We start from the raw sequence: 17,081 nt of genomic DNA, 5'->3' as shown, positions 1-17,081 counted from the left end.
AGTAATTACATATTATTTTCATATTGTACAATTGACTTCACCCTATACGTCAGCGCCCCTCAAGAGAGCACTTGTATTCCCAACACTTTAGGAAACGCATTAGTACAATACGTATATGAACTGTTTTTTGCACTTCGTCAATTAACCATCAGTTAACATGTCTAAATCTTATATCATTCTAAGAATAACCCTGAGAAACCCCCCTGTCTACCACACGTCCTAAATGTGACTACTGTATAAAAACTAAATAGATATAAAACTTATGTATTTCTTTCGCGAACGTATTGTGATCAACAGAAATATAAAACTGTCAGGTACGAAAATCAAGGGTATTAGTATCATTTATATAGTGGAGCTAACACGGTTAAACAATGACATTGATTGTAAATATGATCTGAAACAGGACGCAATTTATGTGTAACAAAGAGAGAGACGTTATAATAGTACGGTTTTCTGTATATATTATACGATTCCATTAAATTATACGGATAAAGTTTACAATGTATATGTACAAAATTTACAAGAAATTTAAGTTAAACTGGTTAACTTAGTAAGTATGAAACACAAATTTATTTTCAGAACACACGCGTCCCCCAGTGGCTCAGCGATATGTCTGCGGACTTACAACGCTAAAAACCAGGTTTCGATACCAGTGGGGGGCAGAGCACAGATTGTAGCCCATTGTGTAGCTTTGTGCTTAATTCAAAACAACAACAACAACAGAACACGTGTATTCCTACACTATATGTGATTGGGCCGTCACGGAAGTATACACAAAGGCTGAGCAGCAGCCTGCTACAGAGCTCATGGTATATTATCACAGACACGCTAGAGTTTACATTGCTAGAAACATTTACCACGAACTTACGAGTATATTTATATCAGCAATCTAATGAACTTGTATATATGAAACAGAAGGAATGAAAATAATAACCAGCAACCACAATATTAAAATATACGTATTTCATAAATACTAATACTTTTTAGTTTTTTGCTTATGTCTTAGAGAAAAATGTAGAAGTCGACACACTCTTTGCGTCTAACAGATTCAAAGGATAAGTGTGCATATGTTGCCTGTTTCATAGTCGACTGTTCGCCTGTAAGAGTTTGAACGACAGTTTTGGATATGTTACCCGTCTTATAATTGATGAAGTTTGATATAAATAGGCTGACTCTCTCCAAACTAATAATATATTTTGTCGTTAATTGTGACTCACCTCACATACCACCGTAACAGACTAACAGTTACCGCAACGATAAAGAATTTTACTCTAAAAAGGGGAATAAGGGTCGCCAAAAACTACAGAAACAAGTTGAATAAAATACAAATATTATATTTTCAACCCTACAGCTAAAATATTCTAAAAATGAAATAAACTAGGCTGTAAATAATGTCTATATTATTTTTTCAAGTTACAAATCCCTATTTTGACTCCATGTCAACATTCCCTTCGAATATCTATGAAAATAAGTTATTTTCTGGCGATTGGTTTTTCTGTATCACTAATACAGTATACTCATTATTTCTGATAGCACAGATGACACTTAGTGACAACAACGACATCGTAAAAAAAGGCATTGGAATCCAATAATGAATAATTTCGTACTAATTCCACTGTGTTTTAAAAACATTTTCAAAAGTGAGCACCCCCACCCTTTAGAAAATTCTCGATAGGCCCCTAAATTGATACATCCAACTTGAAACTATGTAGTCTACTTTTCTTTTAGAAGTGTCAGTTTATTCCTTATTATCATTTCTCCAAGTTTTTCTTTACAACTCTTGCGGTATAACATCATTCAAGGATTACTTATTACGTTGTGTAAATATTGTTTAAACCAAGCAACAATTCTAAATTAACTGTTTGGTTAAAGTTAAGAAACAATAAGCGCCGTCAGCCAACCAGTATCGATAGCATTGTTGATTGAAGCTGCTAAGACACAATTACAGTTTACTCAACAGCTTTTCAGAACTCGAAACAAGCAGCCATCTTAGAGTCAAGGTGAAGTGCGAAAGCGAGGGAAGAAGAATTTAAAAAATCAGAAACGTTTCAAAATTTATTTATCTAAAAAAGTGAAAGATACATTTTTTTTCATTATTCTAGTTAAATGTGATTAAAGGGGGGTGAACGGGACCCAAATTATTTTTGATAAAGGGACCGTAACATGCTATGTACGACATCAGTCACTGATACAGTAACATACATTTTCTATCGCTACCAATTCATTTTCATGGTTAATTGATCATAATTGTTGATTTAAAAGAAAATAAAGTAAGATATCTTTCCAAAGCAATAACAAATAAATAGAAAAATTAACAAGTTAATAAATTATATCATTTTAGCCAAATTTTTTAAGAGTACTTTCTTACCGTTTGAACTAACTTCTTCTTCAGTCAGTACTTCAAATTATTCGATAATACGCAATCTACTCTTCCTGACCTTGATACAAAACGAAACTAGCCGTGAAGTTGGTGACAGATATATATACATATAAATATATATTTTTCTCGGAACTAATGACGTCATATATGCAGATACACGACGTTTTTTAAATAAATATTTTCTAATCATTTTTCAATTAGAAGTTATTGAAGTTATGTATTATACAACATATACCATAATATAAATTCTCGCAACTAATAACACGAACGGGCAGTTCATTTAAATGTAGTTTGTGAAAGGTATAATTATTTATAATCATGCATTTCATACCTTGCTGAAAGCATGAGCGAAGGTGCTAGTTATGTCATTTAGTTAAACCTACAACATTTATAAAAACGTTTTTCTTATAAAATTCATGAAAACAAAAGCCCTGGGTGGTTTCGCTACTTCATTCTTTAGTTTACTGCTATAATTGAAGTTCAATAGGTTTACATATTAATACGTGTAAAACTGTTGCATTACTATGGAATTATTAATTACAACTCGTTATTTCTAATTTTGGTCGACAATTTCGTTGTTTTTTTATTTGAAATGTAACTTGACTATTGCTATGCAGTTGTTAAGACACTTTTAAGTTGCTTCTTTTATTTGTTTCAGAATTAGCCCAAGGCTACACAAGAGCTGTCTGCGTACCCATTTTAAGACCTCAAGGTTTATAATACAATACAGCTAACTACTACGTTATACTTTATCTAGCACTGTTTTCTTAGCCGATCTGCTGAGTCTCCGATCAGCAAGTAACTTGATTATTCTTAGTTGTGGTAGACCGAGAACATGTGTACTGATTAATAACTTTTAAATAACTAATTAGTAACATATATTCTACTGTGGATTATAGGTAGTCATATTTCACAAATATAATTAAGATAGTTACTATCCTCTTTTCATTAGAACTGTTTAAAACTTAAAGTCTTTTCAATAATATTTTTGATGATACTTGATAGTAGATAATGAATAATTATTTGTTTGCACATTTACTCTCAGATGGCAGCACTCACAAATAGATGTGCAAGTATCATGACGTTGTGCTATATGCGTATTACGTGCTGAACTTGGTGAAAGGAACGTTTTACGGTTTCGAAGAAGTTGATTTATTTTAACGGGGAGTTTTTTGTTAGTGTATATAGCCAGACTAGTGAGCGTTTCTATTATTATTTTTCCCTTTGAAATTTCATTGAAAAGTAAGTTTATTAATACATAAACAAATATTATAATTTGTAAAAAGTATTACTGTTTTTGCGCCGCCAGCTATATCCCTAGTCAAGGCGTTTACGTTCCTACTATCAGTTTTGTAACTTCATCAACTTTAAATTAGCCGTAGTCGTTATTTAGTCAACATCGTTTGATACAGTTGCGATATTTTAAGAATTAGTACTGACTACCATTTGTTGAAAAAATATTTGAATATTGTGATGGCTGATGTAGTGGTTGCTGTGTTGAAAGTTTTATCAACAATCGGTTTGATTCTCTATTATTGGCTTGAAGCTATTTTCCTGACTCTTGTGCCTAAAAGATTGCGTTACAAAGACGTTAGTAAAGAAACTGTACTCATAACGGGAGGTGGTGGCGGAATTGGTCGTCTGTTAGCAATACGGTTTGCTAAGTTGGGTTGTAGGGTAGTACTGTGGGACATTAACCTTGAGGGATGCGAGGAGACACAACGCCAAGTTCGGGAAATCGGCGGGCAAGCGTATGTGTACGAATGTGACGTCTCCGACTGTAACAGCATAAAAAAACGTTCGGTTCAAGTGAAGCAAGAAGTCGGAAACATTACTATTTTGGTCAATAATGCCGGTATCGTAACAGGAAAACGATTTTTAGACTGCTCTGATAAAGAAATTGTGAAGACCTTTGAAGTAAATGCGCTTTCTCACTTCTGGGTAAGCGTAGTTGTTTTCTAGTGTCTATTTTAGTAATACTAGTAATAAGTATTGAACCTAAATTTCCTTTTCATCTATATACAGAAGTAAAATCCCCCCCCCCAAAAAAAATGCCAAAAAATAGAGGTACCCAGCTGGGTGTAGTCGAGATATTTTTTTAAAAAAGTAAAAAATACTTTTAAACAAAAAAAAAAGACAAAGTATCTCCTTAAAAGATAAGTTACAGCAGAATTTCACTCCTGTATATATTGGTACATATATGATATGATATATATATATATATACACACACACACATATATATATAGTTTTCGCGTATAATATATGTATTTTTTAAAATAGTAGATAAAGGATATTGTTTTGGAATTTCGCACAAAGCTACTCGAGGACTATCTGTGCTAGCCGTTCCTAATTTAGCAGTGTAAGACTAGAGGGAAGGCAGCTAGTCATCACCACCCACCGCCAACTCTTGGGCTACTCTTTTACCAACGAATAGTGGGATTGACCGTTACATTATAACGCCCCCACGGCTGAAAGGGCGAACATGTTTGGCGTGACGGGGATGCGAACCCGCGACCCTCAAATTACGAGTCGCACGCCTTAACACGCTTGGCCATGCCGGGCCAAAAAAAGAAAAAAAGAAGAAGCCTATTTGTTTTCGAAACAAGAAATAAACACTTTGGTGTGTGATTGTTTGTGAATCTTTGAATCAATAGTTGCAGGTCTCTTCTATAATGAAAACATTCATGAGATACGATGACAGTCACTTCTCTATTAGTCCTATCTTAATTTTCCAAGTGTTTCAATTAATAGTGGCTGTTATAAGGTCACTTCAAAAATTAAGTAGAAGTGAGGTTAAAATATCATTCAGTGGTTTTAAGAAGAAAAAACAACACCACCATTAAGAAAAAACACTAACAAATAATTGCTAAAGAGGTTTTCAATCTAAGCGTTTCTTTATATTTGTACAGGATAAAAGACCTGGTCAGAGATCGTAAAGGTTTAGGTAAAGCTTTCTTAATATGAAATACTGACCATAGATCAGGCAGCCATTCTACAGTCCCCCGCTGGTACAGCGGTGAGTCTACGGACTTACAACGCTAAAATTAGGGGTTCGATTTCCCTCCATGGACTCAGCAAATAGCCCGATGTGGCTTTGCTATAAGAAAAACGCCCACACCGCCATTCTACAGAAATCGCAGACACAGTGCTTTTATCTATCCTCTTGAGCTAAATAACGCGACTGACTTTATAAAGTAGCATGTTGGCTTTTCGTTATCAGAAGGAAAAGCGCCACAGTGAGATTTGCATCAGTATTTTATTCATATAATTTTAGCAACGAGGTTCTGAAAAAGACTTGTTTCATTGACATAAAGCAAGATATCGTAAGGCCTTCAAAGACAAAAATAATTGTTTCCCATTACATAACAGTACACGTTCATTTAACAGTGAACTATTGGGAAGGCCTTTAGTTTTTTAACATATGGACACGTTTCAGAATAATTTACTACTTGCATACAGGAAATGACTGTCACTGTGGCCCACTAAGAGTGGGAGTGATTGCGACAGGAGAACTGTCCTATTGAACATTGCAGTTTATTTCATTTATTTAGGTAATAGGAGGTAGTTTGTTGTAATAAGAACAGAAGTCAACTTATTGTAGTTCTTGAAATTCCCAATCTAGCGCTTAAGTCATACGTTCATGAGGATTAAAAAATAAACCGGCAATATTAAGTTTTAAGAATTAAACACGCGTACAATGACTCAAATTCGTGATGACGATAAATCCAATTGAAATAAAAATGTATCTCAGAACGGCTGGTATGGGTATTAACACTTATTGAGAAGGAGAGAACATCGTTTCGACCTCCATAGGTCATCTTCAGGTGAAGAAAGAGAGAGTTTACAAGTGACCGTTGCCGGACTTACGTCGTAGGGACGAGATTGTATAAACGGGTACGGGATTGTAGGGAGCGTTGCAGTTGTTTGCTAAATTATTAATTAGTATAGGTATACAGCTGTTCCTTTATATTGGTTTGATTTTTATTTCAGTTACTGTATAAGTAGGGATTTTTTGATTTTGCATTTATTTATATATCAGATGCAAATTTACCCAGTTTTGTGATATTTTCATCAAATATATACAATTTTACGAACAGGTTTTGACTTTTAGCGAATAAAGGAAATTCAGAACTTTCTTCCAAAGTTCAGCACTTGATAAAATTGGTTTATAGTGAACAACTTGCTGGAAGGTTTCGTCATGTTCTTCTGGATTTTCTTCGTGTCTTTAGTTTTATGGGCTTATTTTTTTACGTTTTGTCCTTTATGACAATAATTTGTGTAATATTGTCTTGACTGGTTACAGAGAGGTGATTCTTGACTTTAGTTGAACTAAAATCCTGAAGAACTACCATCAAAGTTTATTGTATGGAAACGTCGTCTCATTGTAAATCCATTTTACCTCTGATCCAGCTGGGAGCCGTGGTCAAACAAGTTTAACCAATTCGTACAAAGTTCTGGGGCTTCTTAAGCTGTTATCTTTTGTGGAAAAAAGACGTTCTCTTAAAGTGGATAAAGTACTGTATACATATGATAAGAAAACAAACGGAATTGTGGTGTGTACTCGTTTTTTCATGTAGAGATAACTGAAACCGAAGTTGTGGTGAAAACTATTTATTACTATAGATTACTGAAAGCAATCCTGTTATAGAAATGACTTTCTAGTATTTCTAGACCGAGCCAAAGCAACTACGCTGAATCTGATTGGATTAAAACAGTCAATCAGATATAAAGAAAAGGTAAAACGAACATTTAATTTAAAGGGCAGGAGTTCCACTTATCTCATTCATTATATTTCTCTTTTGAGTGACACTTAATGCAGTGCCTTGTCTGCAAGTGGTTCTTATTAGCTTCTCCCAGCTTGAGGTATTTTAAGCCTATTTGTGGTGAAACTTGTCCGACTACATGGATGTCTAACCAGATTAGCACTTACCTCTGTTGTGAAAAAAATAAAACAAACAGTAACAACACAAAACAATGACTGAAGAATTCTGAATTGTCTGTGATAAAGTAAGAGAACTAAGATCACAAATTTTTATTTACCCCTGACATTTTTTCTACATTCGGGCCTGGCGTGGCCGTGATTGTTAGCGTGCCCGGACTGTGAATAATAGAGTTCATTGTTCGGTTTCCGTTGCCTCAAAAAATCTCCACAGTGGGAGGTCGTGAATGCATTGTAAGAGCAACAATCAAATTCTGCTGTTCAGTTAAATAAGAATGACTCAAGAATTTCCAGTAATTATCATCGACCAACTGCCATTCCTCTGTCTAATCTGATCGCAAGTGGCCAAGATTCTTTGCGCTAAAAAAAAGAAAGAAAAAAGCCTCCAACCAACCATCTAGTCTGCCGGTTTAAAATGAGGGACGGCTATGAGTACATAGCTCTTGTGTAGCTGTGCACAAAATTTACAAACTAATAAATTACTTCGTGTATATATATATATGTATATATATTCGCGGAGTGACTTTCTATCAGACATAACCTCGTGATTTACCTCGAAACTTATTGTTTCGACATTTCGTTTTGACTTAGATATTTTGTTAACAGTATATAAAAATATCCAAAAATTTTATTCACTGAAAATAGACTTAGATGTATACGTTCCTTTTCACTCAGCTTGCTTATCTGATAATAAACAATTTACCTATTAAAATTATAACAATCTTTATACCAATCAAACATTCACACAGTGTACCATACTTGCGTATAAACCTACTTTAACTATCAGGGTAACTACAAAAGTGAGTTGTTGACTGTTCAAAACTTGCCTACGTCATTGCCTTTGATGTGAACATTTACAAGTTTAAATAATAGGCATAACGAAATATTAATGTTAAACAGCTCGACGAAACGTCATTTGACGTTTCTTCATCACATTCTTAACGAAATAGACACAATCTATATGAAGATCTATAAATATAAATAGCGAAGAGTGAATACTTCAATGTTCTAGATTTGAAATTTTATTTCACAAAACAAATTAATATAATATAATACATTTATGAAAACTCTGAACCACTGAAATATTAAAATACTAACAGAGACCCACAAAATACTTGCGATCAAATTAGTATCTTTGTTGTAACAGTATTTCTTTAAATACTAGGTTTCTAGAATAATACAAAAGAATTCTAGTTACATACGTCGAAATATACAAGTGAACTTGTATTAGTCCTAACATTAGTTAAGCTTTTATTAAGTACAAAGATAAAGAAATAAATTAAGATTGCAACCGGCATGGCCAGGTGGGTTAAGGCGTGCGATTCGTAATCTGAGGGGCGCGGGTTCGCATCCTCGTTGCACTAAACATGCTCGCCCTTTCAGGCGTGAGGACGTTGTAATGTAACGCACAATCCTACTATTCGTTGGTAAATCTAGGTAGGGGGCTATCTTTGCTGTACCTAAGTCGATGAACCAAACCCCAAATTTTAGCACTGATAGTTCGTAAACTTGCCGCTGACTATCTGAAGAAAAATTATGTCTAAAATAAGTTTAAGACTTCATGTACATTATAAGTTGATCAGAACAATACAAGAAAATAAAACACACGTGTTCAAAATAAGGACAAAGTAAATTAGAGGATACTATGCTAATTTTAGGAAGATGCCAGCAGGCGAGGAGTTCCACTGTAGTAGCCAGCGTAAGGGTCAATATTCCAGGAAGCTCCTGAATTTTTTTGAAAGCGTTGTTGATTTTTTAATTCTTAGTTAAGGTTTTAAGAGCAATAATTCAAAAGACAACATAAGTATCAATACCTTTCGTTTTCTTCATATGGAATCACCGTCAAAATGACTCACAGCGAACACTGCAAGAGTTAGTAGATAATACTCGGATGAGTCTCGTGTTGGAAGTGCTACACATAATTTTTGACGAACTCAAATAGGTTTTACAAGAACATTTGAAAAGGAATTTTAAGTTGTTTTGTGTGTGTTGTTGAACTTCATTGTTTGTAAACCAGTTTTTATCTTCATCGATAATCCATGGATAAAAGTACCGGCTCTTCTTGGAATCATTGATTAGCATTTTATACAAGTTCTCAAACAAACAATTGATGAACTAGTTTCCGAATGTCAGTTTTTAATTACGTTTCAACAGATGGTTACCATATTTGCTAGAGAAGGTCCATAGTCGAAACTTCTGGTTTCTTTTCACCTCTCTTGGATATCGGCCATTAACTTGAATTTTAGAAATGTGCTTGATTTTGTCAGTCTAAAATTGATTGTCTGTTTCTTTTAGCGCCACTTTCCACTATAGGCTCTCTAAAATGTGCCTGTCGCTAGGATCGAACTCCAAATTTTAGCATTATAAATCATGAAGCTTACTATTGAACCACTGGGAGAAGGCATTCAGTCTAGACATTTTCTTGATATTGAAATTAAAATAAACACGTAATTAACTGAAAGTTTGGTATACGTAGTGTACGTGATAATAACTGTCACTTATCACAGATTAGTAGTAATTGTTCATTCTTAAACCAATAATGACCTAAGGAGGTTGAAACATAGTTGTTTCATGTTTTAAATGATACCCATATCAGCCGTCTCTACTATATTTATATTATAGTAATTGTTGTTTTTTGCTTCAAAAATTCCTTGTTTGTTTGTTTTATAAGGGCAAACTTAATTCAGTTTTTTTTTTTCATACTTGTAGATGTGCAAAGCCTTCTTACCGGACATGATATCAAAAGACCACGGCCATCTCGTTTCCATAGCAAGTCTTGCAGGGCTAAGTGGGGCTGTGGGTCTCACTGACTACTGTGCTAGTAAGTTTGCTGCTGTGGGGTTTGACGAATCCTTGAAGTTGGAGATTAAAGCTGGGAGACACGACGGAATCAAGTCCACTTTAGTTTGTCCATTCTTCATCAATACCGGCATGTTTGCAGGAGCTACATCTGGGTAAAGATAAACGTGTCTTGAAGACTCTAAAAATGGTCATAAATCAATTTGTGATTTTGAATGTGTTAAATGTAAACGTGAAAAAGAAGTAACACAAGCTTATCGCAGTAATTTCAAAGAACCTGAAAAATAGTTCTTTCTTTAATAATTGTTCTAGCAAGTAGGTATTAATAGTCAGGCACTTTTTGTGAAGGTCATTCCTTTGTGTTGACATCATTGAGGTTTTTCTTTAATATATTATTTTTACTGGCTTTTGTTGCAGATGTTTTAAATTTCTCGAACCAGAATTTGTTGCTGACGAGATTATGGCCGCCATTTTAACAAATCAGGAGATTATTATTATTCCGAAGCTGTTTTACGTTTTGTATGTGGTTAAGTCGTAAGTTTTCCTTTATCGTTTTGTTCATATTTTTATGCTTTCAGGTTTACTGTTTTGTTTTATATGTTTATTTATTTATTTGTTCTTTACGTAACGGTATACAGTTTTTTAATTGTTGTCAGGGTTAGTATCCTGTGCGATCACCTAAGCTTAATTAGTAACTACTATTTTTTTTTATTTAACTATGTGCTAATTACTAACTAGTTTTATTGCATATTTCGGTTGCTAATGTAGTGTCGTCATCAGATAAGGACTATTTCTATGTTGATTTTAATGGCCGAATTCCATCATGGGTCTTCTTAAGGAATACATAAAAAACAACAACAAAAACTAGAATTTAGGAGCATAATGAACATACAAAACTGAGTAATACTGGTTTATCTGCAATAGCTCATCATGAGAAAGTAGAAGAAAACCATACAGTAAATCAGAATAACGCTAAAACAACATCATATGAATCACACGTGAGAAAAAATAAAGACAAAGATAAACACCACATGGATCTAATGAACCTTCATACCAGTTTTGATGAAGAACCATCCATCGCTTTGGATAACACAGTCAATCTAGTGTGGAAGACAGCAAATCCTGGATACACCTTTTGAAAGCATTTCAATACTTATTGGATCCAAGTTTAATCGAGGATAACACACCACACTTCCATCAAAAAGACTCAGGATTGAATCCCAGACACTTTCAACATAATAACAGTCGTTCTCAGTACTTCTTTGCAGAGGACAGCATATTTCGCAACCGAAACGTAGAATAAAACCAGTTGGTAATTAGTATTTGGTTATAGATGTAAATACGTTTTGACTAATTAATTGTTAAACTTGAGTGATCGTAGGTGTTACTAATCGTGACAAAAACTGTTACTCGACCACCAAAACCTTATCGTAAGTACTGATATTCACTTATTTTGTGTATGTTATTTTATACCGTTTTGTTATCTTTTATTCATTTTCCATGTTCTTATTTTTCTTACAGGTGACTATAGTGGTTGTTTTTATTTTACTCCAACATTTTTTACTGTATATATTACGAAAAGTACTGGGATAGCACTTATTGAGAAACGAGTATCGTGTTTCGCCATTAGGGTCGCATTTAAAAGGGAATGAGTCTGTCGTTGTTTCTCATCAAAACATGAACTCTATTACAAATAATTACTGTTGGTCCATCTCTGGCGGATCAAACTTCTACATTTTTTCAAAGAGATCCAGATGTAGTGATCTTTTGGGCACTGTCCATGCTTCCTTCCAGGCAGCCTAACAAATCGTCATAGATTAGTTCAGTTTAATTGGTAGTGGTTTTGGGACCGGTTAAAGTTGATTATGTATGTTATTTTTCTCAGACCTCTGATGGACACACTATATAGTGTAACGTGATGCTTAATATATTGAAATAGGCATGATTATTTCCTACAGACTTATATTAGTAACATATCCATGGCCGTATGCATGGTTGATGTTCCATGTAGTTCGGTAGCTTTTCGTTCAAGTTTGAAATCGTAGAGGAAATTCCGACGAAAGTTTTTCTTGTCCATGCTTCCTTAAGGGTTGTGAAACTTACTATGAATATAGTTGTAACAATTAAGACACCTTGTAAACGACAAACGTTGGATTAAATTAACCAACCAACGATAATTTACTCAAAATTCAGCTTCTAAGTATCATCGTGAGAATTCCTACATTTATTTCTGGACAGCCTAATATAATGTGGCGTTAGTTTAAACCTGGAATACTCATCTTAAAAATTAACTAACTTGTACAGTCACACAAAATGATATTCAAAAGTTAACTGTGAGAACCGAATTCTGGTAAAGGGGGAGGTGTCTGTTCTGATTCCTTGTTCTAGAGTCCATGAATAAAAAAAAAAAGTCTTTCATATACTTTCTGCAATTATAAATTTAGCTATAATCCAATAACACACGTTGATCAAACTGTAGATTGAACTGAACCACCCCTGAACCTAGATTCCGAGATTTAAGATTATTCGGAATACTAAATTTATTTATTATGTCCAACCTCACATGTAATACACTAGGTGAATTACCCATGACAATAGGTATCGAGGACGACAAGAATTTATTTATTTTCTTGAACGACGTTCTGTGTTAGAACACATAAATCCGCATACATGAACATCTTGAGAAATCTTATATTAAACAACGAAATAATCCTATATACCACATTCTCAGTAAAAGTCACAGGTCTGAAAAACATTTCAGAGGAAACCTCTTTCTGATAGAGTATTAATTATGTTAACAACGGCACCTTGTAATAAAACTTCAAGCAAATCGAATTATTTCATGCTCTTCCAGAAAAGCGTCACCGTGACAACAAAACTGTAAGAAGTTTTGAGAACGTAGAAATACTAAAACCACCTTCAGATAAATACTGCGTTGTTAGTAAATATGAAAAAATACACAGATTTACCACTTTTCCCCCACCATATCATAAACAGATGAGTTTTTTTATTATTGTTTCACGATGTAGTATTACAGTATCTTTATCTGCGTGCGGTATACGAAAGGTATATATACAGTAACATGTTTTAGGTGTGATATATCTTGGCCCGGCATGGCCGAGCGCGTAAGGCGTGCGACTCGTAATCCGAGGGTCGCGGGTTCGCGCCCGCGTCGCGCTAAACATGCTCGCCCTCCCAGCCGTGGGGTGTATAATGTGACGGTCAATCCCACTATTCGTTGGTAAAAGAGTAGCCCAAGAGTTGGCGGTGGGTGGTGATGACTAGCTGCCTTCCCTCTAGTCTTACACTGCTAAATTAGGGACGGCTAGCACAGATAGCCCTCGAGTAGCTTTGTGCGAAATTCCAAAACAAACAAACAGGTGTGATATAAATAGTTTAAATGTGCGCCACCTCTGGAGTGGATTGTAGATTATTGGCAGCGGATGTGTCATAAATATTCTTGTTTTTGAATTTCGCACAAAGCTACTCGAGGGCTATCTGTGCTAGCCGTCCCTAATTTAGTAGTGTAAGACTAGAGGGAAGGCAGCTAGTCATCACCACCCACCGCCAACTCTTGGGCTACTCTTTACCAACGAATAGTGGGATTGACCGTCACATTATAACGCCCCCACGGCTGAAAGGGCGAGCATGTTTGGCGCGACTGGGATGCGAACCCGCGACCCTCAGATTACGAGTCGCACGCCTTAACACGCTTGGCCATGCCGGGCCTATAAATATTCTTAGGAAGACTTGCGTTACTTTGTTTCTTCGTTGTCTTGCATGTCAGTCTGTAATTTCATATTCGTAGATTAGTTTTGGATTTTGTAAGAAACTCGAAAGTTCTATTATAGTCATTCGGCATTGAGGTACTATTCATTATCTTGAATAATGAAGGTATGACTATGTGTAAAATGTAACATTTATTTCAGAATTTAAACTTCAAGTAACTCGTGAGACGCAAGTTCCAGGTAAACCTCGTGAAAGGCTGTGAACAAAATAAACATACATTTTACTATGTGCAACCAATAAAAACTTGTAAATTTTAAAAACATAGTTCTTTCTAATGTTTAATTTAGAGCAACGAACTATTTTATTCTGATATAATAAACTCTAACAGTAGAGGTTACTGAAAATCCTTAGAAACTTGTAAAACCCCTGACTATTCCAATATTCCAAGTGTTTTTCATTTTCTAACACCTCGAGCTGAAATCAAGCTACGTTTTGTGTACGAGATTATTTTCACTAAAGGTAAAGATATTTAATACTTATTACACTTAAAGTATTAAATAGTTAATATAAAGTAGCTTCTTCCAGCATAGTCTAGATAAAAGAGTAATTGCACAATTGAGCTGGTTTAGTTCTTACTGCTTAACTTTAACCATAACCTTATCATATTAGTTAGCCTGGAATATTTTGTTTCGGACATTTCTGGTGTTAACAATTAGCCTAAGATAACTTGTTTTAGACAGTTCTAAGTTTAACAACTAGCATTTCAGATTATTCTGGTTTTAACCATTGTTCTGAGATACATTGTTTCAGACAATTTCGACTTTAACAATTAGCTTGGAACCCTTGTTTCATGTTATTCTGGTTTTAACATTTAGTCTAGTGTACCTTGTTTCATTTTATTGTGTTCTTAACAATTGACTCATAATACCTTGTTTCATTCAGTTCTAGTTTTAACAGTTAGCCTGGAGTACTTCATTTCAGATTATTCTGGTTTTAACAGTTGTCCTGAAATATCTTTTTTTAGACAATTCTGATTTTAACAATTAGTCTAGAGTCTTTGTTTCACGCTATTTTGGTTTTAACATTTAGTCTACAGTACCTTGCTTCAGATTGTTCCAACTTTTAACAGCCTAGAGTACCTTGTCTCACACAGGTTTTGGTGAGCAAGATTTAATCTAAACTACCTGAATTTTTTTTTTTTTTCAATAAGCTACACATTCTTTTACTTAAATTTCCTGGCTACACACTTGCACAGCCTTGAGATTATATGTAATATATCAAGCATCTAATTTGATGTGTAATCTTAAGTCTTGTACAAATAACACAAAATAATTAGGAGTTTACTTAACTTTGTTATTACTTTTTTAAATTTATATTTCAATTCCTTCGTTATTGGTGTGACGTTACTGAGATAAAACCAAACAGAGCAAGGTATGTGTGTGTTGAAATAACAGGTGTAGTGATATATTTTTCTTGTATGTTTGACTACATTTGTAAAGCCCAAGTGGAAGGACTCCTTACACCGAATATTTTCACCGAGTATTCTATTCTAAACAGATATTTGACACATTTAGGATGTAACTAATATGAGAGTTGGGAAAGAACCCTGATTCAGAACCTTCACATTTGAAACTGCTGAATACTTTCTTCATTCCTTTGTGTTATCTGTGGCTCTTAAAATATAATAAGCTTTTACAATTTTTGAAATACTTTAAAATGGCAGCACCAATATCATGATGTCTTCCTTTTCCTGGGCCAGAAAATTACTTTTTACTTTTCTTGCAAGAAAACAACTTGGTTTACATACCACGCCAACGACATACGTTTGCCTCACTCGCTGTATAATTTTTACCGGCTTCACGATTCCCAATCTGTTCGGCACACAAAATAACCTTACGTTTAAATTCGGTATCGTACGTAAAACTCTTTTCCATGAGTAAAAATCGCAATAACAATAAAACTAACACAATAAAATAGCGTCTGAACAACAGGAAAGTCAGGCAAAAACTCAGAACGGTGATATCCAACTACACCGTTAGAGGCGCTAATATCGGCAAATTTGACGTTTTGTACGTGTTTTTTTTTAGTTTTTCTAAGCTAAGTTCTTATTTAAAATATAGTCCAATCTATTTTTTAATGCAGGATCTTTTCGAAAATCTTTATTGTTCGAGGTAAATGATGTTTCGGGACTTTCGAAGAGTGTAAAATAATATCTCGAATTTAAGACACCCCCTAATTTTCAATTCGGAAAGTTGTGTTTTAAATTCAAAATAATACGGTATATATATATTATTACAATTCACTAGTTTTGTGTTCCCACTGTACAGTGACGTGTCTGTTACGTGGCCATTGTTGTTCTTATCAGCACGTGATTTGTCACGTTATTCCTTTCAGCCACTTCATCCTGCTATAAAGTTTCTTAATTTTATATGACATCTAATCTGCACGTCCACGTTTGTGTGTCGGTGTTACTAGCTTGTCTCAGCTGTACAGTGGTGCTCGATTCTTTTCCCGTGTCCTTATTTTGAACACGTGTGTTTTATTTTTGTGTATTGTTCTGATCAATTTACCATGTACATGAAATTGTAAACTTGTTTTGACATAACTTTTCCTCAGTTGGTCAGAGGTAAGTTTACGAACTATCAATGCCAAAATCCGGGGTTTGGTTCATCGACTTAGGTAGAGCGCAGATAGCCCCCTACCTAGTTCCAAGTTTCACTGTGTCGGTATTTGGGTATTGATGTTAAATACCCAGGAGGGTCAGGTACATTTGACCTCTTCCTCCCTCCCGAACGATTATAGCGTCTGTCTTTAGGGTTTTTTTTTTGTTTTTTTTTAAGCTTTGGGCCAGAGTAAAAGTATAACATCATACTCAGGCCCATTTCAGGGCTCAGTCCATGCATGGACGAACAAGAAGTTTTTTTTTTCCTTTTATTATTTCTCTTGTGTTGTTTTTTTCTTCATTTTTTCACATTTTTAGTTTCTTTTGTATTTTCATATATATATATTTTTTTTTGGTATTTTTCTCCTTTTTCTTCATAGAGAGAATGCTACTGCTACTTGTAGTAACACACACACAAAAAAAGAAAGTAATAATAATTATTATTATTCAATAATTGAATAATAATTCAATAAGAGAAAAAAAAATGATAAAAAAAAGAAAAATTATAATAATAAAAAAGGAACAAGGACTAAGTGTCTAGTGCATAGTGGCCAGCTTGTGTTACATTTC

General features: G+C 34.4%; 2 protein-coding genes across 3 annotated transcripts in view; one reads left to right on the top strand and one right to left on the bottom strand.

The window, feature by feature from the left end:
• The window catches only part of LOC143223337 (tetratricopeptide repeat protein 38-like), a 43,955-nt gene extending 41,492 nt beyond the window's left edge, over positions 1-2,463 (bottom strand). For both annotated transcript variants that reach the window (XR_013012837.1, XM_076451209.1), the window contains exon 1: positions 2,369-2,463. The gene's annotated coding sequence lies outside the window, so the exon portion shown is untranslated. The remainder of the gene's footprint in view (positions 1-2,368) is intronic.
• Positions 2,464-3,476: 1,013 nt separating this feature from the next.
• Positions 3,477-17,081, top strand: part of LOC143223336 (epidermal retinol dehydrogenase 2-like) — a 34,533-nt gene continuing 20,928 nt past the window's right edge. The window contains exons 1-3 of the mRNA XM_076451207.1: positions 3,477-4,321; positions 10,031-10,275; positions 10,538-10,654. Coding sequence (XP_076307322.1) covers positions 3,854-4,321; positions 10,031-10,275; positions 10,538-10,654 — 830 coding nt within the window. The 5' untranslated portion in view covers positions 3,477-3,853. The remainder of the gene's footprint in view (positions 4,322-10,030; positions 10,276-10,537; positions 10,655-17,081) is intronic.

Source organism: Tachypleus tridentatus, chromosome 8 (assembly GCF_004210375.1).
Source record: "Tachypleus tridentatus isolate NWPU-2018 chromosome 8, ASM421037v1, whole genome shotgun sequence".
Classification (NCBI taxonomy): Eukaryota; Metazoa; Arthropoda; class Merostomata; order Xiphosura; family Limulidae; genus Tachypleus; species Tachypleus tridentatus.
This window is presented reverse-complemented; position numbering and strand designations above follow the sequence as displayed.